The sequence below is a fragment of the Gordionus sp. m RMFG-2023 genome, chromosome 3 (genome assembly GCF_954871325.1).
Source record: "Gordionus sp. m RMFG-2023 chromosome 3, tfGorSpeb1-WG-v2, whole genome shotgun sequence".
NCBI lineage: Eukaryota > Metazoa > Nematomorpha > Gordioida > Chordodea > Parachordodidae > Gordionus > Gordionus sp. m RMFG-2023.
Genome location: NC_088777.1, coordinates 38,124,645 through 38,152,256, shown reverse-complemented (window position 1 = coordinate 38,152,256; position 27,612 = coordinate 38,124,645). Strand labels below are relative to the sequence as shown.

Genomic DNA, 27,612 nt, shown 5'->3' with positions numbered 1-27,612 from the left:
TCATTATCTTCTTTTATTTCCTCGTTTATTTCATCAACTGATATTTTATTAGACTATGCAATTAATACATGAAAGTATTCCGGTAAGCACCCTATATTCATTAGTTATTAACCGTAAAGAAATTTCCAACCCTTATAACTTTCTTTGAATACCATTAAATCCCTTAGATTAGTTACAACTCCTTCAGTCCGATAACAGATTAGGGAGTCACGAATGGCTTAAAATAAACAAATAGTCATCGGTTTACAACTAGGATATGGCATTGTCCAACCACACAATTGTATTGATTGCAATACTTTGGTAACCTATAAGGTGGCCATGTAGTTAACTGTTTATATATAGTTAAGGCCAATAGGAATATCATAGCACAATTAGTCTAATAATGAATTGAAGCCTAAAAGATGTTCATATCCGAAACATTCTTGAGCCTCCCAATCCATCAGAGAATAGTCATCTGAAACCAGATGAATTGTCTAAATTCTCTTGGGAGTCAAATAAATCTCTTATTTGGGACTTCCTTTGTGCCTTCTCCTTCCCCAAACAAAAATTCGAATTCTAATAAAGAAAAAATTTAAAATAACAAACTAAGTTCAATAAACAGACATTTTTCTCTCTCAGCATACAAAATTTTTAAAACTTTTATGTTCCAAAATCAAAACTTACTAATAAACTATGAGCATTTCTTTTTCTATGGCAAAAGATGCAAATTAATATGTCTAAATTAGAAGTCTGCAAATCCCGGTCCGGCCCGTTTTTTAAAAATAATTTCATCTTGGGCTGAATCTGGCCTAATGTATTTTTTAAATAAATGGGGCCGGGTTGGATCAGTCCTAAATTTAATATGGTATTCAATTTTGTGAAATAAATTAAGATATTTTAAAATTATTTAAAGAAAATATTTTTATTTATAGAATATTAATTTTGCAAGAAAATATTTTTATCTGTAGAATATTATTTTCACAATAAAAATATTAATTTTTTCTAGATTTAAATAAATTTCGGCAGGTATGCAAATAATATTTATTTCGGATGAGGCTATTCGGGATAAAGAAATTTTTTTCGTTAGGGTTCGGGTGCTAAACAATTTTATTAATAAAAATTTTGGGCCAAGCTTGAAAAATTAGGCCCGGTGTAAGTTTAAATATAATTATGGCTCCTTTTGGGGAACTAACCTAAAATATTGTTGGCTGATATTTTAATCGTTTATAAGGTTTTATATTATTGTATGTTTGATTTATATATGTTTTTAAAGTAGATATTATAATTTTATATAGTTTTTATAGTGTTATATGTTACAAGATATTTTCATATAAAATTTTTATAATCTTCATCATTTAAACATAATAATACCAAACATCAGTGAATATTATATTGTTAAATGAAGCAGACTGGAAAGAAATATAAACGAATATATGAATAGGCCATTATAAATATTATAATTGGGCAGACTTTTTACCAAAAATGGACATATATTTTTTTTATTTTTCGGAATGTTCCAAATTTAGTTTTAGAATTACCTCCATTTCTCTTAGCGTTTCTAATTTCCCTAAGTTCTAGAATGCCTGGAACGTTCTATTATACATATATAAACATATATATTTTAAATGATATAATATTTTCCTTTAAGTTGCATTTACTTAATGCATTAAGTGGATCATATAAACATTATCTTTTGAAAAAAATAAGGTAACTATTCGATTTGATTAACTGTAAATAGTCACATTTCAAATTTTTTCTTGAAAAAGATATATTTTTACACTATATCTTTCGTGTATTCTCTGCATTAATTTAGATGTTTTTCTTTTTCCCATCTTTATATATTAAAATGAATATTCAATATTATTTTATATTTTGACATGCCAACCTTAATGCTGTATGGAAATTATACGATTCAATTTTAGGCATCTTGTCCATAATTATGTTACATAATCATCTTATTTTTTTACATGTTAAAGTAAATATCAATTCATAGGCGTAGCCAGGATTTTCCTAAGGGGGGGGGGGGGTTAAAAATTACTGCCCCCCCCCAGATCTCCTTTTAAGCGGGCCTTCGACCCGTTTATCTTCTGCCTTCGGCCGGGTTACCTTAGTCTATATATAGTCATAAAATATTTTTACAAGATAAGAGGTTAATTTTAATATAAAAATAAGCCTGGAACAAATATGAAATATATTTTTATTAGTTATATAAAATATAATAAATTACTTGTATACATATTAATATAAAAGCATGGTAATAATTTATTCCAAACAAGTATATGAAATTTATTTAGAAAAAGTAAGTAGGCATATAGTTGATATTCCTCTATTATATAGAATTAGTTACAAAATACTTGGCAAAATTCAACTTTTACTGACATATTTGACAGTTAGAGAATATATTACAGTTAATATTTTAACAAATTTTACTAATCAATGCTCTTGATAATAACGATAGCAACAATTTGCATTCAATTATTTAACGCCAACTATTTATTTTAAATAAAATATTAAAAATTAATCTTTATATTATTTATCCCACAATGTCTTTAAAAGATATTTTATGATGTCATTATCAATATTTTATAGTTTTCTGTAAAATACCTAATTCGCTATATTGGTAAAAATTACTTGATTGTCATATGATAATTGATAAAATTAGATATATTGTAAATCTACGACATATAATATTCCACTGTTTGTATTATCCTTTAATTTTTTTATTTAATTTATGATTTAATTTTATCAATAGTTTTATAATTATATTTTACTTTTATTAAGATAAATAAATTGAAATTACTCACTTTATAAAAATTTATATTTGATATATTATATTATTTAGTAATTTTATGGATCTATTATTAATAATTATAATACATTTTACTTTTGTCTTAAGACTTATCTTATATTACATTTCTTAAAAAGCATTTTTCGTTCACTTATTTTTATATATAAATGCTTTTTTCCAAAATTGTATAAATTATAATAAATATTTTTATAAAATAATAGTAACTTTTACATTCTTTCTTTCAAATTATTGTTTAAGTTATATGCATACATTTTTTGGGGTCAGGGAGTGAGGGTGGACTAAGTGGGATATTTTTTATTAGCTTAAAATAATATTCACAAAAAGTGATAAATTTCTGAAGGGGGGATCCCCCCCCCTGGCTACGCCTATGTATCAATTTATTTTTTACCGCAATATTTTTATCATTTGGGCAGGGTACAATGTTGATATGAAACTATTAATATTTGGGTAATTTAGATTATTTTTTAAATATAAATATATTATTAAATGTTTATCTTGCTTTATGGTAATAGTTATAGAAATGGTATATCATACGTTTATTAGTTAGTATAAAAAAATCGAAACCATTAGAAATTTTTGGAATATGTTATGGAGGAATAAACCAGGGATCCAACCCGAAACAAATATCGGTTTGGTTCAGGTTCAGATAAAAATAACGATTCAAGGTTCCGGTTCCGTTCGAAACTCTAAAAACCGGTTTGAACACTTTAATATTCAAACCTACATTCAAATTATGTATAAGGAAGAATTATTTTTATTTCATAATTTAAATAAAAAACACATACATAAAATCTTCATTTATATTTGCAGATTATAAAATAAAATAATATTTAATTTATATAAGAATAAATATCAATGAATAATTTTAATATGAACAATTACTTAAAAAATATTTTATTAAGCCGCACATTTAATATATTTTCAAAATTCATTTCACTCAAATTACATCTATAAGGAGTTAATATAAATTTAGTTGTCGAAAAACATCTTTTCACACTAACTTGGGTAGCCGGCACTGACTGTGTCATTTATAATACTATATGTAAATAATTTATATATTGGATTAAAATTTTCTCTAGGCATTATAATTTAAATGTTGTAAAATGGCAATATACTAAAGTTTATAAATAATTTTGACTGACACTTATCAATTAAATGTGATTGATAATACTTTTTAAAACAATTTGAATATAATTAAAAATATTTCCATATACTAGTAATTTTATAAGCATAAAATTATGAGAACCGGTTCATAGGCATTTTAGCAATTCGTTCAGGTTCGGCTAGAAATTTTTTAGCGGTTTAGGCTCGATAAAAAATACTGGTTTTTAGGCTTTATGGCTCGGTTCATGTTCGGTTTGGATCCTTGAATAAACTAAAGTTTTATGGCATTTATTGAATGAATTATATATCACTCCATTTTTATTCTTATTTGAGTTATACACAATTTCTTTTATAATATTTGAGTGTATAGAAAGTAGTGTTAATCTAGGAAGAGATGAATACGCAATACTATATAATATCAATGTCCTTAAAGCGTATCCAGATTAAGGTAAGTATCTCTAGGATGAGCCCCATTCAAAAAAACCATATAAACAGAATTTTTTTACTATTCAATATTAATAAAAAATTAAATCACAATCCTCTACGTTGCATCTTAAATAAGTTTAAAGCCGGCAATTTGATGATCCAAAAGCTTAATCGCCTTTCAAGTAAGATGATTAAAACTATCATGATTTAAATTCATTGGTAAACACTATTGGGTAATAACCTAATCTCGGCTAATTCAGCTCAATCTTCAGGCGCTAGTCAGATAAAATCGTTAACATTAAGGCGTTTTAATTTATATAAGTTTCTTCCAAATTTGTGCTGCTATCATTTTAAGAAAAACCAAGGCCAATGGTAGTCCTCGGCTAAAAACTTAGTTTAACTAAAAAAGGGCTTAAAAGGCTAAAAATAAAGTAACTAAACCAAAGTTGAAATGAACAAAAAAATTAATTTAGTTGATATTATTATAATTTTTGTAATATAGCATTTTTATTTTTAATAAGTCCCTTTTTCTTTAGAATTTAATAATAAACGTAATTATATATTTTTTAATATAAATAAAATAAAATATATCATGAATATAAAAAATCATATTTTTGATTAAAAAATACTAAGATGGAAGAGTTAGAACATCATCGACTTTAAAGTCTAATGCGAGGATGGAATATATAACTCTTACAAAACGTTATCTATCATATTTTTATTTTGCTAATGATTCAAGTATCCTATATCTTGTATCTTTTTTATATTTTAAATAAGATATTTGTATCAGTAGATTATGGTTTTATAAATAATCTGCATCTAAATTTATTTATTTAAGAACATAATCAACTTTAGATATTTAGGATAGATCAGAGCCCTGCTAAAGTTTTTGATAGTTTAGAGAGAATTTGAATTTAGAAGCCATTTAAAACCATATTTACCTAGGCCATAATAAAGGAAAATCTATTTTCAAGAAGTAAAAAGCAAGAATAAAAAAATATTTTGGCATAAAAAGAAAATAGTCCTAAGGAATTATAAAAAGGAGATAAAAATTAATGTTAAAGAATTAAAATTTGGCAGCTCTTAAAAATTATAACTAAGTTTGTGATGCCCCGCCCTCTCATGGTTTTCTTATATTAAATTAATTAATAAACGAAATACCATATATGATTAGATATTAAGTCCGTCTTTATTAAAATCAAGAAATATTAGAGGAAGGAGCCGTATTAACTAATAATAAGATAATCAATTGGTTAAAAATTCAATTTATTTTACCATATAAAAAGAACATAATGTAACATATTACATATCAATATTTAAAAGCTATCAAATATTCCTTGGCTGTCAAATTTTGATATGAATAGTCGCATATGACATTAACTGTCAAATAAAAAGTTTTAAAATCATCTGATTTTAGCAAAACGAATTAAAACATGAGTATACGTAAACACATTATTATATTTTTTTATAATAAACATAGGCTCACTCACGCAATCATGCATTGTTGCATCAACATTAAGTTTAATTTTAATAGCATCAATGCAAATTTTCAAGGAAATTCTTACCTCATCTAAATTAGCAACAATATTTGGTGGATTTTTAGGCTCAAATTTATTTGTTTTAGTTTTAACTGCTATAAGTAATGGCGAGACGATACTTTTTGGCAATTCATTTCAAACTAATTTGTTTCCAGAAGGTTCAAATATCATTATATTCTATCTTATAATAAATATTTTTTAGTGGTGATATGCTTAATAATCTCGGCATTTTTTTCATCATTGGTTCACAGAGTTTGCTTTACCGTTTGGTAAAATATTAGAAATTTTATCAAATTATAATTTTAATCACAAGCATTATATTTTCCTTGGTTGCCTTATATTATATCAATAGAATATCTGACATCACACACAATTACCATCAATACAATAATATTCAACAACAAACCAAAACACAATCCAAACCAAATCATAATTCAAGCCTGGCTCATAGTTATAAATAAAATATATAATTAATACCTACAATACAATATAGTATGTTTGACTTAATTTTTTTTCAAGTCAGGCTTCAATTTCATTTGCCTATTTTTTTCTTAAACTTGGTATATAAACAGAAGTACCTATATAATCTTTTCAGTCTATACTTACACAGCTGATACTAACATGCTATTAGCTGATACCCCTAAAAATAATATAGTATTTTATACATATTTAAAAAGAAAGATATAATTCATCAAATATTTTAATTTATTTATCTTTTTTTATCTTGGATATAAGATATCTTCAAGGAGTTTAAAAAAGATATTAAATAACTAACTTGATCCTATATACATATATCACGATATTACCCAACCCTGGCCATATCGCCGGAGTACAAAATTTAAAGCTTATTTAAGTGAAAAACAAAAAATTTTAATCACTTAAATCAGAAATGCACGAATATCATAACTTTTTATATCTATTTAGGTGGACAGTAAGATAATTTATTGTAAAAAATAATGTTAATATAAAAAAAAACTCATACATTAAATTAATTTTTAATCTTTATTTTGATTTATAACATTAACATGGAAAAGTTTTATATAAATAATTAATGATAAATTATTAAAACAATAAAAAGAATTAGAATTAGAAATTTGCATTTAAATTTTAAGTGATTTCTACATTTTATTATTAATGATTCTCCCAATGGTATCGAGACATCTCTGTATAGTATTAAGCGGCTCGATTTAACTGATTTTAAATTGAGATTTTTGCCAAAATTTTGTTAAACGACTCGATTTTTAAGAACAGATAACTCAATATTTTAGCTAAAAAATTATGCCACCCTCAATATTTTGTATATAGATGTTCAAACCTTTCTGCTAAGATCGCTAGGCTTGCGTAATATTTTTAGGCTAAAATATTGGGCTAACCGTTTTTAATAATTGGGTTGTTTAACAACACTAGCCAAAATAATATTATGCAGATTTTGAAATTTGGTTAACCGTTGTTCAAACTGTTCTTCTATCTATGACCAAAATCTCGAGACTACTAGTTTTTTTTGGTTAAAAAATTGGGCATGCCGTTTTTAAAAATCAAGCCACATATAAATATATTATGAAATTTAATCAAACATTGTTGATATTATAATTTATATGTTGTTAAGTTACTTTTGAAAAGTAACCGTTATCTTTATATTTCAAAAGTAATTAATTGCATTGCAAATTATTAATTATCATGTTTAATATGTAATATTTTTATCATCAAAATAATCATGATTAAATTTTTTTTAATCAAATTAATTTAAATGAAAATTCATCTTAAATAAAGAAATAAGCATTAAAAAATATACCATAAGATGAAATTTATCTACGTCAAATAAGAAATCACAATCGAATTTTATTTAGAGTGTTAAATTTTTTAATGCTAATGGTTATATTTTTCTATACATCATGGAAATTCATCAATTAATATATTTTTATTTTTGAGATATTTCGATAACTTTAATTTTATTATCTCTGTCAATCAATTCTAATCAGGGACATAGAACGGAATGTTCTGGCATGTTCCGGGAACGAAATTTGGGGAAAATTATGAAACTAGGATGGAACGGAGGGTGAAACTCGGAAAAGTTTCCGGAACCTTCACGGAAATTAATGAAAAATTTTAATTTATTAATAATTGTACAAATTTATATCATAAATATAATGTTTATGATGGTTTATTCATAAAAATTGATATTTTTCTTTAATGCAAGTTTGCTTCACATAATTATTTAGTATTTAAAAACATTTTTTTAATTCAAGTAAAAATAATTTTAATAGGTAGTTCTGTTTTATGCTAGTGTTGAAAAATGTTTTTTACAAATCAAGCTTATTTTAATACCATATCATACATATAAATTATAATCGTTATGGAATATCTCTTGCATAAAATTTAGGTTTAAAATTAAAAATTTAGATATTTTTTTATAAGAACGCTTTCTGGAACGTATCAAAACACGGAACTGGAGCGGAGCATATTTGTTGGCCTTCTGGAACATTCCGGAACGTTTCTAAATAATTTTTCCCAAATTTCAAATATTTGAAAACCACCATCTATTAAAAAAAAATCGTCTTAGCTATCTTAATGGATTCTTTTACCCATCTATTATAATATTTTTTTATAGTAGTTTGCCTTTATATTTACAAAATCAATAATGTCTTCTTTTAACGAATGTGTAGCCATTTTTGAAACTAAAATACTGCCCTTATTTAATGTTGTTCCATCTTCTTTGACTCTTTTTTTTCTCTCGTTCTTCCCTTTTGTCCAATAAATAAAGATATATCAATTGGAGAATTTCTATATTACTCATATACAAAAAAAAAGATAAAATATTTATTTTTCAAAAAAATTTGGCTTTATAAGTTTTTGTTCATCAATCTATTTTCAAATTTGTATTATAAAGACGTGCTTATTTTTCTCAAAAATAGTTTCCCTAGTTTAAACAAACGTATTATATATTTAATAAATAGTAATTTTAAATTAAATCGTTAATTGCAGCTAGTTACTTTAACAACACTATCAATTATGTACTCAGAATGTTTTAAAATATTTTAATCCTCAATTCAATATTGAGAATTTAATAATGGCTTATTAAATTAATTTCACAGGAAAACATTAATTTTAATATATCCAATTAATGACATTACCTTGATTATTTTCTGATAAAAAATTATTTCTAACCTTGAGTCTAGATTAGAGCCGGTCCTCCATAAGAGACATTAATATATGATTTGATTTTAATCATATATAAATTTATGTTATATTCTAATAGATACACCAAAGGTATTGCATAATGCAACAAAATCAGTTAAACATTCAACATCACTTTCTAAAACTCCTGTACCTAAAGTTGAACCCAAAAAAATAAACACATTTAAAAACTCTACTGAACCAACAAAGAACAAGGTCATCAATGGATTGGTTTCGGGTAAATTGCCAAGATCTCAAGAAAAAAAATCCAAATAGATTTTATATATACTTTAACAAATCCTTGCGTATAATGGTTTTGGGTTAATTTTATATTTATAAATAACTTTTATGAAGATTTTATAATGAATATTCTTAAATTTCATTTGTATAATTTTACATCTGTAAAAATGAATAATATACCAAATTTACTAAAAATAACTTAATAGAAATGATTGTTTTAAACCATTTCCTTTGAAAGTAATCATACATTATTTAAAAAAATATACATAGTACTTTAACCGTTTCGGATTCCTGGAAGTTTTAAAAAGAGGGTTTAAGATTTGAAATAGTGACCTGCAAGTGGCAAACTTTTCAGGCCCAGTGAGTTAAAATTTAGCTTTTGTACGGCCCGGCTCATTTCCATTTTACTAAGATATCCTGACCCGGTTTTTTTAAATACAAGGCTTGACTTGAAACATATGTAGTTAAACACCAAAATAAACATCTAATATTGGGAAGTGATTCAAAAATTTTTTTGCCCGGCCCAAATAAATTTTTTTAAAATGTTATACGGTTGGCCGGGCATCGCAAGCCTCTAGTTTAAAGTTTTGTTTCCAAACTATTAATTTTTAGGCTATTAGTTACCTTTTTTTTCGATTTATTTCCTAAATTATTTATTTCAATTTACTCTGACACCTATGAGATTTTCTTATACCAACTGATTTTAAAATTTTAAAAGAAAAAAAATGTAATTTTTCTTTAACTCAGATAATAATTAAATTGCTGATTTAGAGTTTGAGCATATTTCACGCTAGAAAAAAAATAAAGGCAAATTTTGACTCACGCTCGAAAAATTTACGAACCAAAATTATAATTAATTGACATCAATATTATACCTATTTTTATAGTAAAGTTATATAGTTAAGAAATATTTATATCTAAAAGAAATGTATACTATTTTCGATTTATTGAAAATAAAAATTAAAAATATAGTCATACTAATTTATTTTCTCATATCATTCCACCCACTTTTTGTTAGTTTTATTTAAAATTTAAAATATAGCATGAGTAAAAAAATAATAAAAAGATACAAGGAGGAAACCTACAAAAATCCTAACTAGATGGCTCAGATAATCAATATAAGTTGAAATTGATGCAACTAGGGATGTAACAGCAAATTTCACCAGGAAAATTAAAAATTTCTCCGATAGTTTCCCCAATTTTTATGTGTTTTTTTTAAATTAAATAATCATGATATTTAGCTAAAATATTTTTTCCTTATGGTTGATAAATTATAATTATGTTTCATTTTTGTATATATACGTTCATTCCATTTTCGATAATATAAAAGCGAACACAAGTAATATTCATCTAAAGTAAAATTAATTAATAATAAGTATTCATTAAATTTACATATGATGATATTTATGTTAAATAGAAACAAGTAATATTCATCTAAAGTAAAATTTTTAATTATTAGAAATAATTTAAGGCTAGTGATAACTGAGGAAAGGATATGGATTAGGATTATAGGTTTGAGATGTATGTGGGATAGAGTTAATGGTTAATTAAAATTTGGAAATATGAACTAGTTAGGATTATTTCATTTTTTTTGATGACAAATATGACAGTTCATGTGATTATAGACAGATCAGTATAAATTTTAATGAGGTAACGGCAATTTTCTTGAGTTGAACCTAAATTTCTTATTTTTTATTATAAAATAATCTTCAAAATTAATTATTATTTATCTCATTTGCAATTGTGGATATTAAAATTGTACAAAAAACTCGTCTTAATTAATTGCCTAGCCTAGAAGATATATTTGTAGTTAATATAGATTAGATTTATATATAATAGTAATTTTATAGATGATCATTAGTATAAAATATATTAAGTTGAATTAATTATTTTAAGAAAGCAATACTATGGAAACAAAACATTTTGTTAGTGTATCCTGAAAAGCAAGGTAAACTAGATATTGAATTTGCAACAGCCGTCTTTATGTCAATTGCCCATTTTCCATAACTCACTGTGTGTATTGGATGAAATTATTTCTATCTTTAAAACCTGCATTTGTATTACCTTTAAGATATTTACTCAGTAAAAATATGTTGAACAATGAATATGAAATGATTAAAAATATAGTAGTCGAAGGATTGATAAAAATTTGATCCTCATTATCGATGGTGGACTAAAAGGGAAATATATAAATTTCATTATATAAATCAATCGAAACAGGGACCAATATGCATACGGGGGGGGGGGGGATATATCTAATAAATTTATGAAAGAAGTTGAGGAAATATGAAACACAAAATTTAACACTTAATAACTGGATGCAAGTAAGAAATCACAAGCACTTGTAAGAAATAAATATCGAATGCATCGTCTGTGTAAAGACTTAATTTGCTTTCAAATGATAACTAAAATATTGTTCAAATTTTAATAGCAAACGCCAAAAGTATTATAAAATATATAAAATCCAACATGTTACCTACATTTAAGGAAAAGCAACTATATAGAAATAAAAATAGGATTGCTTTCTTGTTGCCTAGCCCAAATCGCTGGGCTGGTAGAGTAGTGATGTTTAATAGCGTGTTAAATAATAAAAATATTTTTCTGGATTTTTACTGATAATTCGGAATTAAACAGGATAAAAAAATTGGCAAGGTCAGGAAATTGGTTTAGGAAAAAATTTCCTATGGGGAAAGTATCTTTTGTGAATGAGCTCACTTCTAGATGTTGAAGCTCATAGGAATAATTTCATCTTCAAACGAAGATAACGAATAAAATAGTCAAAATTGTATTATATTTGTTTAAATATATGTTAATAGCCTATATGTTTTAATTAAACATGAAAGAAATTCAATATTGACCTGTAAAATATTTTTTAGAAGGAAATTTCCCGTTTTCCCCCAAATTTTCCCTAATAGTTTTCCAGAAAATTTACATCCCTAAACGACAAACAACATGTTGAAGAGAAGCCACTTTTTTTGATGAAAATTAAAGAATTAAAACGGTTAAAAAGAATTCCCAGATAACTTTAATTGTTTTCAAGATTTATTACATAAAACATTATGTTATAAGTTGATTTTTACATTTTTTTTAAGAACACATAAACTCATCAATTTATTATAAAGGTTAATCCAACTCCCATTGCTGACTCGCGGTTTGGGTTAGAATTGAATATTTAAAACTGTTGAGTCTTAATTAATACATAAATTTAATAGTTAAAAAGTTTTGCTTTATTATACATTTAAATTATATATGACCCTCAGTCAGATACTATTTTATATAATATCCGATACAGGATTATATAGTAGAGATTAAATATCGGGCTAGAAATAACTCTTTTTAGAAATAATTTATTATATTTTCTAATACCTATTATGACAAGTTAGTGACAAAAAATATACAATAATTAGGAATTATTTTAAATATGACAAACTAAAAGCCGAATTCAAATATGGGTAGCTTTTATAATTTGGATTGTTAAGGTTGCTCGAGTTTTGTGGCATCGAACTTGTATTTCTCGTTATAAATGGGTTATTCTGTAGGGCTGGCCCAGAATTGTTAAAATCTCTCATTCGATTTGGAGGAAAATTTTGGAACGGCGCTAGATAAAAGGGATCTACATGGTAAAACGAAATGTCTCTTTCCGGTGGTATGTATTTATAAGTGAAATCGTAGTCATAGTTTGAGTCATATTCCGTTCTATGATTATTATATTTAATGTATATTAAATGATCTATCTCCAAATTTTTGAGAATATCGATTTAAAATAAATAGCTAAAAATTAAATGATATCTTAGCTTTGATAAATTTCCCTAATTTGTAGTCGATTTATTTACATTTTCACAGTAAAACTTGTCAAATTCGGGCTCGTGATAATTCGGGCAACTTCCTAATTTGACTAAAATTTTTAGTACAAATCAAATTCTTATTAACTACTATAATATTAGCTTGATAAATTGTGCAACTGTCTAAGTTGAGCAAAAATCTTAGTTCCAACGTTATCCAAATTCTACAAGTTTGACTAGAAATTAGAAATGTGTTTTTCCGTCAATGTGTTATTTTTTCAACTTTAATTCATTTTTTGAGGGCATTTTTTAAAAATCTGATTTTACCAAAAATGAATTCCATAATGTTCGGAATACCTAACCTTTTAACTTAATATTATATATTAGTATTTCCATAGATTTTTTATATAAATTATAAATGACTCAAAGGTTAATGGCAAAATTGTCTACAATTCATAAGATAGGTATTCTAAACATGCAGGAATACTTTTCTTATAATAACAGCTTTAAATTAATGATCAAAAGTTGAAAAAAATACTGCCGGAATAAACATATTGCCGCTAACTTATAAATCGATTTTGTAATGATATTAATAGCCATAGATTTTTTTTGTTCCTGGTTATTTACAAAAATTCTTAAGCTATAGATTTTATTTATACTTAGATTTTAGAACATGGTAAGTTTATAATATTCTTTTGTTTCCTTCATTCCTTATTTTTTTTCTTCCATAAGATGATCATTCAATGGTCGTTAATATAATTATGTTTATAAGAGTATTTTGTAAGTCGTTTCTCAACCAATGGAAAATGTATATCAAAGACCTGCAGAGATCAAAATTTTAGGCCCAGTCAGGATTTTTTAAAAATTCAATTTTTAAGCCCTGTCCGGAAATTTTTTCGAACCCAGTCCCATTCTTAAATTTTTTTGATCATTTTGGCCCAGCCTAGAATTTTTAAAATGTTGTTACCTTAAATATTTTGGCTATATTTTGTAAATTGTGGAAAAAACGGTCATTAAATGATTATTAAAGGCTCCACTCTCCACTATATGATTTTCCAACTAATAAATTAAATTTTTTTTAAATCGACTTGGCCCGGGATTTCAAAAAATTATTTTTCGACCCGGCCCAAGTTTGTATTTTTTTTTTCTGGACAGGTCTTTACTAATGAATTAAACATAAATCAATAAAAAAAATTTTTACTCAGATTTGGAACATATGGTATCCGTCTTAACACCTTTGTTTTTCCCTTTTACCTATTATTAGAAATAAATGGATTAGTTATGAGATATATACTTACAATGTACATAAGGTGCAATTATGTTTAAATTATAAAAACAGCAAGGGAAAAAAATCTCGCTTGATAAAAACTCAAAAAATAATGAAAACCCATCCTGAACTAATATTAAATTATGATATACTTTTTCTATTTTAAAATATTTATATGCCGGAATAAATATATAATTATAATGCGCAGCGCAAACTATAATTGGTTAGGTAAAATATGTTAATTACGCCATCAAGATATGTTCACATAATTTATCATGCAATCTATTAAAATATTTTACCCTTTAAAAAATATTGAAAAACTCCTATTATAAAAAGGTGACGATATGCAGCATCGTAAATAAATTTAAGCAACCCTTGCTTGAGTAAACTAAGTAGCTCCGGAAAAATTTTAGCTTTAAAGAATTATCTATCATTTTAATGCAAATAACTGTTTCTATTTATAAAAATAGCATCACCCCATCACTATTAGGATTCTTTGGTTGAGCTCGTACAAAATCTGGGGGATAACTCATAGGCAGATTCACGGAACGTCTTGGCAAAGATATAATCTGACTAGCTTCAAGTTCCGTTATCTCATTTTGAGATGTTCTCTCTTAAAAATATTGTTTTTAAGGTAGTGCATTTAATAAATTATAATGTTAAATAAATAATTAATAACATAAAAATTTTAAATAAAAGGAAACCAGATTAAGATTAAAGTTTGAAAAAATAATATATTTCGTAAAATAATATCATTGCGATACTTCAAATTCTTATTATTTTTATAATCATATAATATAAGTCTTAACTATAAAAAAATATTTTAGTATAAGCGCTATGAAAGATCATCATATTCGTAGGCCCTACTAATAGTTTTTTTAAAATCATCTTTCCCCTTTCATTCCTCAATGATTAGTAGGGAAAAAATGATAAATATGTTGTAATATTCATGAATACTAAAAATGTCATATTCAGATTAGAAGAATTATTACGATATACAAGATATTGTTTAGACTATGTAAATGAGTGATTTCGAAGATGTTAATTTTAAAAGAAAAAAATATATATAGATATTGTTGATAGAATTTCACTTTTTTTAATTTTTGTAAAGGAACTTTTTGACTTTTAATTTTTTACTATAATCTTTTTATAATGATAATTTTATATGTTTTACTTTATAATTTGTTATTAATGGAGATGAATGAAGGAAAACATAAATTAAGTTTAACATTTTTGTTTCAATCTTCTTACCCTCATTATTCAATCTATTTTGTTTTATCTGGATTCAACTATGTTTTTTATCTTATACAATGGTGTTCAAACTTTCAATTTTACAAATGCCAAGTAACCTGCGGTTTTAGAAGACAATTACTGATATATTAATAAGATGAATCGTGAATGAAATTTTATTTAAACAAATAGATTTGTAAAATACGGATACCGGACATATATAACTCATTATAAACTGGAGTGGACTTTTAAATTACATTTAAATCCATAATTTAAAAAAAAACTGCCCTTTTAGACAAGATCATGAAAGATAAATATGTATATCAAGAAAAGACGGAACTAGATTTAAGACCAAAAATATAAAGACAAGATATAAAAATAGAGATAATAGATAAAAATAAGGGACAGGATGTAGTACAAAATGATAGGCAGGATCCTGGACGAACGGGGCTAGATAAGTAACAAAAATAGAAAAAAATGTCAGTTACATAATTAACCAATGCATCAGGTCCACCTATCCAAGACACCCTAACGTTAGAAATCTTAACAATTGCTGTAGACACATGGCCGAGTTTGTTTGCCCCAACAATTGGATAGCCGCAAAGAACAAGATGTATACACGTGAAATCCCCATTTGAACTAAAATTGCCTTAACACAAGATTTGAATTTGAAGTGGCAAAGTATTTCTGCAAAAAAGAAATTCGAGATATCCTAAATGCCGAAAGGAATGCCCATTTGGATGGTTGGTTTAAAAATAAAAGTGGTTGTAAGATATGTATAAGTGTAAAAGTGAAGTTATTATAAGCAAATTTAGAGAACGTAAAGGAAGAGTAGGTGAAACAAGGAATAAATATTAATAATTTAGGCCCTTAAGTTGTCAATGATGATAATACCGAATAAGGTTAAAGCGAGGAGTAAAATGAGTTCCCAAGTGGATAAAAAGAACGGTTGGGAGAGGGGGGAGGTAGGTACACATGGATTATTAAAAAACATGGGCATTCCGGGTTTCGACACAAGTCTAATAAATCTTATAAATTGAACAAAACAGTGTCAACATAATTCAATCTTAGAAATAAAATTATATAAAGATTTAGTATTATGAGTAATGAAGACAGTAAGATCAGTAAAAGATAACCAAAAGTAAAACAAAAAAAACAAAAAAAAACAATGATTAACAATGTATAATATGCATGAAAGATTATACTAAAAGAAGGAAAGGATGAGTATAACTTAAATGTACCAAGTGTGAAGAATGAGCTTATGCTAAGTTAATGATGATTGTTCATTTGTATTTAGGTACATCAGGAACTCTTAAAAATATTAACACCCCCCCACCTCCCCCCCCCCACACATTCAAATTATTTACTTTTAACTCGCTCTTACCAAATAAAAAAGAGGAAATCAAAACCAAAATTAGCAAAAAAAGACAATCAAAATACTAAAACAAGGAAATCAAAATTAGAAAAAAGGCAAATCCAAATACTACCAAACCCATCTCCTCCATCACTAACCCCTCTTCAATTTATTCAAACGTCTTCATAACTTAACTATCTACCCTCTTTCAATTTCATGTAGAAGCCCTTAATGCACGTAACATATTACCGAATTTTATACTATTATAATTTATGTATTGATTTATATTAGGATACAAATAAAGTTCAAAATACAACTATAACATTGTCAAAATCAGATTTAGCTCATCCTTTTTTAAAGAATTCACTTCTATACATCTTATTATAAAAATTTGCTTAAGGCTGAGTTTGAGGCTTATGCTTAAATTTAAATTAACTAGTTTTTAAATTTAATCAGATCTGATAAAAATTTATTTAAGTGTAAAATTGTCATCAATTTGAGATTTTAAATAATTAATCTTTTAAAAAAATGTATCTAAAGCTGAGTTATATTCATATTATTTTAATTGTAAAATTGATGTTTTACTTTACTATTTTCTTAATTATTAAGATTTTAAATTTATCAATTCTAAACCTTTTTTTAAAAATTACTGAGATTTTAAATTTTACAGTTCTAATGCATTTTATCAAACCTCAGCCTATATTTCAATATTGTATCATTCATATTAGTAATAATAATAAAAATGTAGCCAGAGTTATTGGTGTTTTTATATAAAGCAACGTAGATCAAAAAGTATAATAGATAGTGATTAGTTTTGTTATATATATATATATTAATGCTTGGGGTAATAAAATCACGGTAATTCATCCCCGATATACTCTAATTTTAGCCAAGAAAATTAAAGTGGAGATTAATAATTAGAAGGAAGAATTGGCGGGATTTTAACTGACTATTTAATGAGAAGATATAGTTAGCTATAATAAAACCCACAATTTTATTTGGTCCCTAACTCTGGGTAATAAAGAAAAAAAAATAGATAATCTTGAGACGATGGAAATCAGGATTTTTATGAATATCAGGTTAGTAGGGAACATATATATAGGAAATGAGTCTATAAGATGGGAGTAAATTTGGCATACAGTTTAGTTGAAGAAATTTTGGTCTCACTAAAATGAAAAGAGGAACTACAGAAGGTTTGATGATGGTAACTCTATTAAAATTAGAAGATTTTGATAGAAATGGTTTAGTAAAAGACAAAAAAATAATTAAATTAAAAAAATAAATATATAAACTAAATAAAATGATAAAATTATTAATTGTTCGATCATAAATATTCGAAATTTTTTTAAAAAAAGGAATATAAATAATAATAGGTCACAATTTATATAGATGTACTTTTGATAGATTTTTCACTACCATTATTTTTCTTGTATTTGATCATAAAGATGAGTAAGAGCAATAGTATCAATATGAATAAAACGGCGCAAATTATTAACGTTGTCGGTTGAGCGAATACTTGTGGGAAAATATGGTAACATAAATTTTACTTCTGAGTATAATAAAATACAGTAGTTCTTTGAATGTCAAAATTAAAATATAAAATAGAATATTTAATCTAGTGTTTTTAAAAAGCCCGATTCGTGTAAATTTATAAAAAAGGCCAGATTAAAATTATACCCAAAATATTATTATGTTAGCTTGGAGATTTTGCTCATAGATGACAGCAAGGTTTGACATCTATTTACATCTCGAGACTTACATAATTATATTTTGGCTAAAATCAGGGCCGTTTTTAAAAATTGACCCAAATTGGGCTTTTTAACAATACTAATCTAAATAGCGCCTAAATTTATAATTACTTAAACACCTTTCATTTATTTATTTACTTTTATATCGGAAATTTAATTATAAGATTAATTTTCTTCTAAAAATTTATACTTTAAATGTACATCTCCTTTTCATAATCTTATTACTTTTCTTGATTCGTACATCTCCTTTTCATAATCTTATTACTTTTCTTGATTCCTAAACTTCAACTTAAGTTATAGCTACTGACTGAAATCACAATAAAATTTACCCTTTAACAATTTATAACATAAATCCTCTTTCTTCTATGCTAACATTATATTAGTAGCGAAACATGTCAAACTGGCAAAAAATAAATTAAGAATTAGCATACCCTAATTATTAGAGTTATAAGTCAAGCAAAATAAGGGCTATTATAAATAGTATTTATTTTTCCTTTCATATAAAATTTTAATTTTTTTTCTAAATAAAAAAGTGGAGGAAATATTTCAATTTTAGTTTCATTTAGATGGCTTATACTTTTAATACATATTTCGTCCTAGAGCCCTGTAAATTCAATCATTTTCTACCCCACCCCAGCATTGATTTTTGAACCTGGCCCGATATTTATTCTTGGGCTCGAGCCCGTATTACCATTTTTTTGATAAAACAAAATAAAATATAATTTTTTTTAGATTTTTTTTTAAATATTTTTAAAAACCAAGTCAGGCCCAAAATATTCAAAAATATTTATAGCCTCCCTAGGAAATTTATTCCCAAATCGTAAAAAAATATTACTATTGCTGCATTCAGTTTGGGAATCGCTTTGTTTATACATTGATTTACAGGTGCAGACGTCTTCGCATTTAGCGTTGGATATCATTCTGCAATCATTATCTCGAATGCAAGGTTGACTTAATAATGGAACTTTGTTAAAAATATATAAAAACAAATAGAGAGAATAGTTTATAGACTCTTTAATTATTTCAATATGATCGTTTTCATAAGAACGTATATGTGGCGCTAGTGATGCAAAATGCTCCCATTTGAGCCAATTTTTAAAAAAGGCTAGAGTATATCCGAAAAAATTTATGCAAGATGGCATATGGACATCTATTAGCCAAATCTTGAGGCTCAAGCAGCAATATTTTTCTAGCTAAGATATTGAATTTTAGCCATTTTTAAAAATCTGTCCAAATGGAGCGATTTTGCATCACTATGCGGTGTAGATAAATTTGTGTACTATCTGGCCGAGCTGACTATTGACAAAATTTCTTCCGCCAAAAAACCGCTGATTTAAATTGGTATATCATAGCTGCATCAGCAATGCATTTAAATAAATTAAACCATATTATTTTTTACCATTTAATCATAACTTTTTACGTTATATTCGGCTCGAGAACAATATAAAATCCAATTATTTTAAATAATGGTTTATAATGCAAATTTTTATAATCATAATTTTTTGTCAGCTTTATATTGTCTCTATTATTCTTACAAAATAGACAAGGTTAATTTATTGAATAAGTTTAAATGTTTTAGCGTTATACTCTTGAAAACAATAAACAATCTTTAGCCTGGGATTTTTAAATTCAGATTATAATGAAATTTGTTTACGAAAAAGCTTAGAGAAAACATATTAAAAATTTCATAGTAAGTTTCTAATTTATTCTTAATTTTTTTTCTGTGCAATTATTTCTATTTGAATAAATGATTCATAAGGTAGGTTGTGAAACTTGTTTCAAACTTAGAATTTTAAGGATAAATAACTTTAAACTTAAGAAAACTTTACAAAATTAAAACAAGTATTTAGACACATTTTTTATTATTCATTAAAAAAAAGGTTTATCATATATTTTTCGATATTTTAAAAGTTTTCGAATTAAATTTTTGATGCTTTTAACACGGTCAATAAAATGTTTTGAATTACCCAAATTAAAATAAATCTATATCAGCTTTCTAACTCTTATCCTATCTTCAATAGCTGTACACTCTTACTTAAATTGTAAACTATCGTCAGTGCAATAAATTTGGATATAATAATTTATATTTTTTGTTTAAAAATATAAATATTATAAAATAAAGTTATTGAATATTATTTATTAGCTAGTAAAAAATAATGCATCAATATTTAATTCTAACAAATATATCTGGCATACATTGAAGATCTTACTCCTATTTAAAATAATATACATCATTATTAATAATTCTTAAAAAAAAAGGAGCGCTGATAAAAACACCGTAGTCAATTAAAGTCTCGAAGCACGGATTTAGATGTAATGCAGACTATATATTCTAAATTTGGTGCTAGCTTTTAATAATTATAGAAATTATTAAACTGTTCAATATTTTACAATAAACTTATATTAATCATAAAATCATAATTATACATTTCTCCTCATCACACTACTATGTTCACTTCCTACTTGTTCTAATTTTAAGTCGAAACTTAATAAACACTTCTTATGGTAATCTTAAAACATATAATTTTTGGATAAAATATTCCAATATAGAAAAAGCATACTCCATATATAATTTCTATTTAATATTAATAATATTAAATAGAAATTTGAGTAATAAATATTATGAGTCTTTATATTTTTCAAATATTATACCCTTGGAATCAAATTGATCAACAACAGAATTTGGTAACTTATTGGGAGTTGTATGTAGAATTGAATCAAAAATATAATGAAAAATCATGTTAGGAAAAAATCTCACGTTTTAAACTAAGGTATATGGTCCTATTTCTTATTAAGTTATTCTCATCCATTAACCCACAGATGTAAGGTCCAAAAGCTTTTTCGCCGAATTCAGATTGTATGATTTTTATCTCTATAAATGGTCCTTTAAAACACAAAATAAAAGATAATATAAAAAATATAATGTAAGAATAATAATTGAATCATTAAATTATTTTATTGAATACCTCCAATGTATATTTATTAATGCTAATCATTAATGATCACTCACCCTATTTATATTTTTTACAGACATAAGTTTTTTAAAAAAAGTATTTATTTTTTTGACATCCTAAATATATAAAAAGCAAAATATTAACAAGATTTTGCTAACAATAGGAATTAGTAATTATTTAATATACAACAAAGGCTTTAGAAATGTTTGATTATCGCACTGTTCGCATGCGAATATACACGTGTCTTTATAGAAAAGATTTTATGGGATGTTCTATAAAGCAAAAATATTATAATTTTTTATTAAATCTTTCTTATTTTTTAAATTTTTTTAAGCCTCTTGGCAACTCTTCAAGAAAAGAACTGGATGAATAATCATATTAATTTAAACATAGAGCAATGTTATAATACTTTATTCAGCGATGAATCAGTTTTATATTATTTAGGGTAGTGTTAGGAATACGATCTGGAATCATACCAGATGCCTTCTATCCTGATTATCTTCAAAGAAATTATCTAATATGTTAAAAAGGGCTAGAGTTTTACACATAACATGAATTAACTTATAATATAATAACCTTGATAAATAAGCTTTAATGTGATCAAAAACCAAGGATTTTCTCAAGAATTTATTTTTAGAATCTATTCGAAATTCCATATATAAAAGTGGATGTCAAAGAATAATTGATTCCACGACTCAATGAATTGAAATATAAGGAAGATACAAGCCGCTTATTATGAATATTTTTAAAAATCGAATATTTCGAATTGTATTATTACAGTTAGATATTATATTTAAAATTTGATAATTATTTATTATCTATATTATTTTAAATTAATAGTTTATTAAAATGAAATAAAAATCGTATGATAATCAATTTTTTTTTAAATAAGAAAATGGCTAAAAAAAATGATGGTGTGATTGAGCATTAATAACGTCGCATAGTTGCAAATATTTAGAGGTTTTGTTCAATGACATTAATACTAACCTAGATTGAAAATTAATTGATTAAAAGTGTACAAGCATTGAAGTTAGTTGTAGTCAGAGTTGGACAGGTCTCCAGAAAAAGAATCTAGATACAGATACAGATTCTTTATAAAAAAATGAATCTTAGATACAGATACTAGTATCTTTTTCAAAATATCAAAAAGATACAAGATAAAAGATACTTGTATCTTTTACTAAATTAGAGTATCTTAAATACAAGATACTTTTAAATTATAAATACCAATTAAATTAGAATAGTTTATAAAATACAGTTTTTATTATTTATTTGTGAAGAACATAGCATACACATATAAGAATGAATATTTGCAATAATTAATAAAATATTTATTAATAAATTAATTATAATAACCAGGGATTTTAATATTGGTTTTTGCCCATTAATAGCTTAAACAGGGAAGGGAGAGTAGTATATTTAATGGGAGTTGAAAATTTGCAAATAAGAAAAAAAAATTAAATCAAATGATTTATTAGAAATTGCAGGTTATTTTCTGTGTTGTTTTAAATATAGCTTATATTCGGAGTATATGGCTAAATGGCATCTCTAAAAAAATATACTAGTTTTATTTTATTCATTATCTTTAATAAGTATTTATCATTATTTATTTGTGATTTTATGTATTATTTAAATTAGTTTATTTACTAATATGATTTATTAATTCTTGCGTTTGTAATATCATATATATAAATATCATTTAAATCTCTTTTCAATTTTTTTTTATATATTTCTTGCAAAATCATTAATTATATATAAAAAATATCATAATAATGTACAACTTTATATTATAATTATTAAATACATAATTATTATTAAAAAAATATACATAAAAATGGATTTCGATATTATTTATAAAAATAAATGATTTTATATATAATTTTTTTAAAAATTTTACAACATTTTATTTTTGTTAAAGAAGCCATTTTATATCGGATCAAATTTTATAATATTGGCGGATAACCGATATTTTAAAATGGGTGAAACCAGCCCGATCCGATCCGATAAAAAAATCGGCACATCCCTAATATATTTTATATATAATTATTTTAGCAAATTCTTATTAGAGAAAATATTTAAGCTACAATTGATATATAAAAATATTAGATAATTTTAAAAGGCTCTTAATTAAATAATTATAATAAGGTAGAATTTAACTTTATTAGTTACTTTTATTTATTTATGATATAAGTAAAATTACATTACAGTATTTATTTACAAAATTTAATCAATTTAAAATGCATTAAAGAAAATTATTATGTTTAATAATTAATTAATCAATATTCTGCCATATTGTTATTTTTTTGCGCATTCTGTTTATAAAGGTGTGCGAGATTCTCTTCAGAATCTGTTTTTAGTGAAGCTGGTGATATTGACAGTTATTATTGCCGCAAGCTGACCTCTGATAAATTGGAAATATTGGTATTTCTAAAAAGAAATCTTTGTTATATTAATGTTAAATATTATTTTAAATATTTATTTCAAATTTCATAATATAATTGTTTATTACTTATTATGTATATAGATTAATGTTATTATTTATTATAAAAAGTGATTTAATAATAAAAATATTTTATATACTTTTAGAATTGCAATTGAAATGAAAATAAACTATAACTCATCATTATAATATATTTAAATGACATAAGTTATGGTATAGCTAAATTATAGATGTTATACTAATAAATTATATTAAAAATTAAAAGCATTGGTATCTTTAGAGAATACAAAGTTAGATATGATATCGGATCGGTAATCGGCCGATATCAATTTAATATCGGGAATATCGAATCGGCCTCCAAAAAGTGGTATCGACACACCCCTAAAAAATATATATCCAAAATGATTTTAATTTGTAATCAACCATCTTCTATAAAAAATTTTATTAACAATTATCTAAGAGGGAGTTAAGTATAGGTATTATTATGTTGATAATTATAAAATAAAAATATAATATACTTTAATATGTTTAACAAAGTTTTTAAAGGAGTTTGTTGAACCTTTAATAACTTTTTTACTTCTGCAATTTTGACATTCAGCTTGTACCTTGTTCTTTTTCACATGAATTTTATAAAATTTTCCATCTAGAATTTTAAGATTCGGATTTGATTCAGGAGAACCCACCTCCATAATTTCATCTTCACTACTATGATTGTTAAACATTTTACAAATTAAAAAATATTACATATAAAATATATCCTTTATTTAGTTTTGGTGTTGTTATTTTTAATTTATCTATCTTTGTGACCTATAACATTTCCAACTAATTTTGGTTATCAATATATTTAAAATATAGCGGGAAAAATAAAGAAAATAATACAAGATTTCACGAAGAAAATAAAGTTACATTGTGTGATATGTAAATGTTTTAAACAAGATTATTAAAAAGAATCTGTATCTGTATCTTTTTAAAGAAAATGAAAAAGATACAAGATTCTTTTCAAAATAAAGGATCTTAGATACAGATACTAGTATCTTATTAAAAATGTCGATACTGAGTATAAGATACAAAAGGATCTTGTATCTTAGATACAAGTATTCGCGGTACTGCCCAACTCTGGTTGTAGTCAATGTCATTGGCTATAACAGATGCCATATTTCGTTATATGCTTCCCAATGGAGGACTTTAATGTATGTACATTTTCCAAATAAATCGTTTTTGATTTTAAAATTTATTCCTAGCTCTTTTTAGTTCACATAGTGTTATTTTTTTAAAAACACATAGAGATATATTTTTCTTCCTTTTTATTCAAATCCATTTTCTATTTAATTATTAATAAATATTAAAAATCTGCAAGACCGATCCGGAACAAGCCGAAGATATAATTTAAAAAATACGGGCCGAGTTTATTTATGGGATGTGCTTAAAAATTAAAAAAATTGAAAATCTTAGCTAAACCAATTTAAAAATAATAAATTTAATATTATAATATTAATCAATCTAGTGTTGTTAAACGGCGTGATTTTTAAAAAGGGCTAACCCAATATTTTAGCCAAAAAATGTTATGCAAGTCGAGATTTCGTTAATAGATGTACAAACATTTCTACCATATGTGAGCAAGGCTTGCGTAATATTTTTGGCAAAGATATTAATATCCATTTACTACTCATATTTTCGATTTCCCTTGGAAGCAATTAAAATATAGCCAAAATTATTTAAAATTACAAAATTTTAATAATTCTAACCCGGGATCAAAATTAACAACCCGGGCAGGGCCAAATATATTTTTAGGAAAAATCTTGGTCTGGATCGAGCTTTAAAATAAAAAAAAATTCAAATCCGGGCTGGCTTAAAATTTTGACCTCATCAGATCCAAATAAATTATATTATTATACTTTCCATTGTCTTGGATATTAAATTCAAAGCGGTCTCGTCTTCTACGCCTGCTCGGAGGAGGGCGATATATCTAGATTTTAACTCCGATGCATATTGACAACTCATAATCAATTTGTTATCCGAATAATTAACTGGAACATCCCTATTTACGAATTCGACAGGTTTACCACCATTAATAGAGTATTTTGTAACCTTGAAAATCAGCGCATTCTCATCTTCCTTAATATTATCTTCTACCATTACAGGATCTGACGTAGTTTTAAAAACAAATAGATTTTGTTCATTTTGATATTATTTGATTTTTTACGGCATTCATGTTTTTCTAAATTACAATACAAAAATCGAACTTTTCATACTTTTGCTCTAGAGTAATTATTTTATTATTAAAATGGAATATAAAAAAAATAATCTAAAAAAGCATTAAACAACTTAAAACATAGTAAATAATTTTAATTCATGATTAATTAATTTAACTTATTAACTGAAATACGCAACAATCAATCGTCATATCACATATGTTGATATTTGAAACATATAATCAATTTTTAATGAAAACCCTACATCAGATTTATTTTTTCAGGTCCAGCCTAATCCAACAAATAAAATTTTATATCCCGTTGATCCAATCCGAGTTTTTTTTTCTTCGAAAATCCCAGTCCGATCGGAGACTAAATTTAGAAGTCGATCCTAATCCAATATAGGATATGATTTTCTTCATGTTCGACTATTTGAAAGCGAAAAAATTATAAGCGTAGAAGGGAAATTAATTTTTTTGGTGTTATTCATGATAAAGAATAAGTATGAAATGAAAACATTAGGAATTAGTTAATGGCTTTTGCACATTCACTTATTTATTACGTATTTTACTATAATATATTGCATAAATTAATCTTAGTTGCTTATTCACAAATCCTATTCTAAAAATAACAAAACTAGTTCGTTGTTTTATGATTTTCAAGCTTAAGTAAATTAGGGTATATCAAAGGGATGCCGTATTTATTTTTTAAACACGGCCCTGACTCTAGCCTAACTCATATATAAACTTTTAATTAGCCCTAAACCATATATCTCTACTTAATTCCACCCCTTACCTCAGTTGTTTATTTTAATTTAAAATATATTTAATCAAATTAAAATATTTACTTCAGGTGAGGATTCCTTGAGTTTAGATATTATCAAATGTTCCCTGGACTAATTTAAATTTTGAAAAAAAATCCAATCCCCGAGAGAATGTTTATCCTAATAACCGAAAGAAAGAAAGAAAAGGGATGAGAAAAATAGAAAATAACGGAGCATTAAAAAATAATTTATTTTCATTAATACATGGTTTCGTAAATTAAATTAACTCAATCAACTAAATATTTAATTAATTTAAAAAAAAAATTACTTATAAATTTATATTCATTTTACGATTCTTATAAATTATCGTCTTTTAGCCTTCAATTTTTTAAAAATATATAATTATATATTATTGTTTAATCTCAACTAACGACATATATACTAACTTTCAACTTCATACAATTTTTTAAACTAAATTTTAATTTGATTGCAAATTTTCCCCCATGTAGATCAAGATAATTCATAATGAAAAAGAAATAAAATTAAGATGACCACAAGCATGAAACTACTATAAACAAATTAGTTATATTTTTCAACTGTGGTATAAGGCAA

At 25.1% G+C, this 27,612-nt stretch overlaps 2 protein-coding genes across 2 annotated transcripts; one reads left to right on the top strand and one right to left on the bottom strand.

Moving 5' to 3' along the window:
- Positions 1 to 5,694: 5,694 nt before the first annotated feature.
- On the top strand, positions 5,695 to 9,453 carry LOC135926462 (protein KRTCAP2 homolog). The gene is made up of 5 exons (XM_065462348.1): positions 5,695 to 5,755; positions 5,799 to 6,014; positions 6,059 to 6,125; positions 6,170 to 6,306; positions 9,113 to 9,453. Exons 1-5 carry the CDS (start codon positions 5,752 to 5,754, stop codon positions 9,304 to 9,306), a joined length of 618 nt encoding a protein of 205 aa, XP_065318420.1. The 5' UTR covers positions 5,695 to 5,751; the 3' UTR covers positions 9,307 to 9,453.
- A 3,220-nt stretch (positions 9,454 to 12,673) lies between these two features.
- LOC135927127 (uncharacterized) lies at positions 12,674 to 27,180 on the bottom strand. The gene is made up of 8 exons (XM_065463066.1): positions 27,085 to 27,180; positions 25,941 to 26,304; positions 21,410 to 21,535; positions 19,487 to 19,615; positions 18,299 to 18,418; positions 14,796 to 14,932; positions 14,254 to 14,306; positions 12,674 to 12,966 (listed from the first exon to the last, which is right to left on the bottom strand). Exons 2-8 carry the CDS (start codon positions 26,179 to 26,181, stop codon positions 12,681 to 12,683), a joined length of 1,092 nt encoding a protein of 363 aa, XP_065319138.1. The 5' UTR covers positions 26,182 to 26,304; positions 27,085 to 27,180; the 3' UTR covers positions 12,674 to 12,680.
- Between the last annotated feature and the right edge of the window lie 432 nt (positions 27,181 to 27,612).

What these genes read in the sequence shown, in the direction of transcription:
- LOC135927127 (XM_065463066.1), bottom strand. Translation starts at nt 26,181, where the DNA reads ATGGTAGAAGATAATATTAAGGAAGATGAGAATGCGCTGATTTTCAAG. An exon ending in TAGTGAAAAATCTATCAAAA is followed by an intron (nt 14,933 to 18,298) that starts GTACATCTATAT and finishes AATATTTTTAAG; the next exon opens with AGAGAACATCTCAAAATGAG. An exon ending in AGAATCCTAATAGTGATGGG is followed by an intron (nt 14,307 to 14,795) that starts GTGATGCTATTT and finishes TTCTAATAATAG; the next exon opens with GTAAAAGGGAAAAACAAAGG.
- LOC135926462 (XM_065462348.1), top strand. An exon ending in AGAGTTTGCTTTACCGTTTG is followed by an intron (nt 6,126 to 6,169) that starts GTAAAATATTAG and finishes TTTAATCACAAG; the next exon opens with CATTATATTTTCCTTGGTTG. An exon ending in TAATTCAAGCCTGGCTCATA is followed by an intron (nt 6,307 to 9,112) that starts GTTATAAATAAA and finishes ATATTCTAATAG; the next exon opens with ATACACCAAAGGTATTGCAT.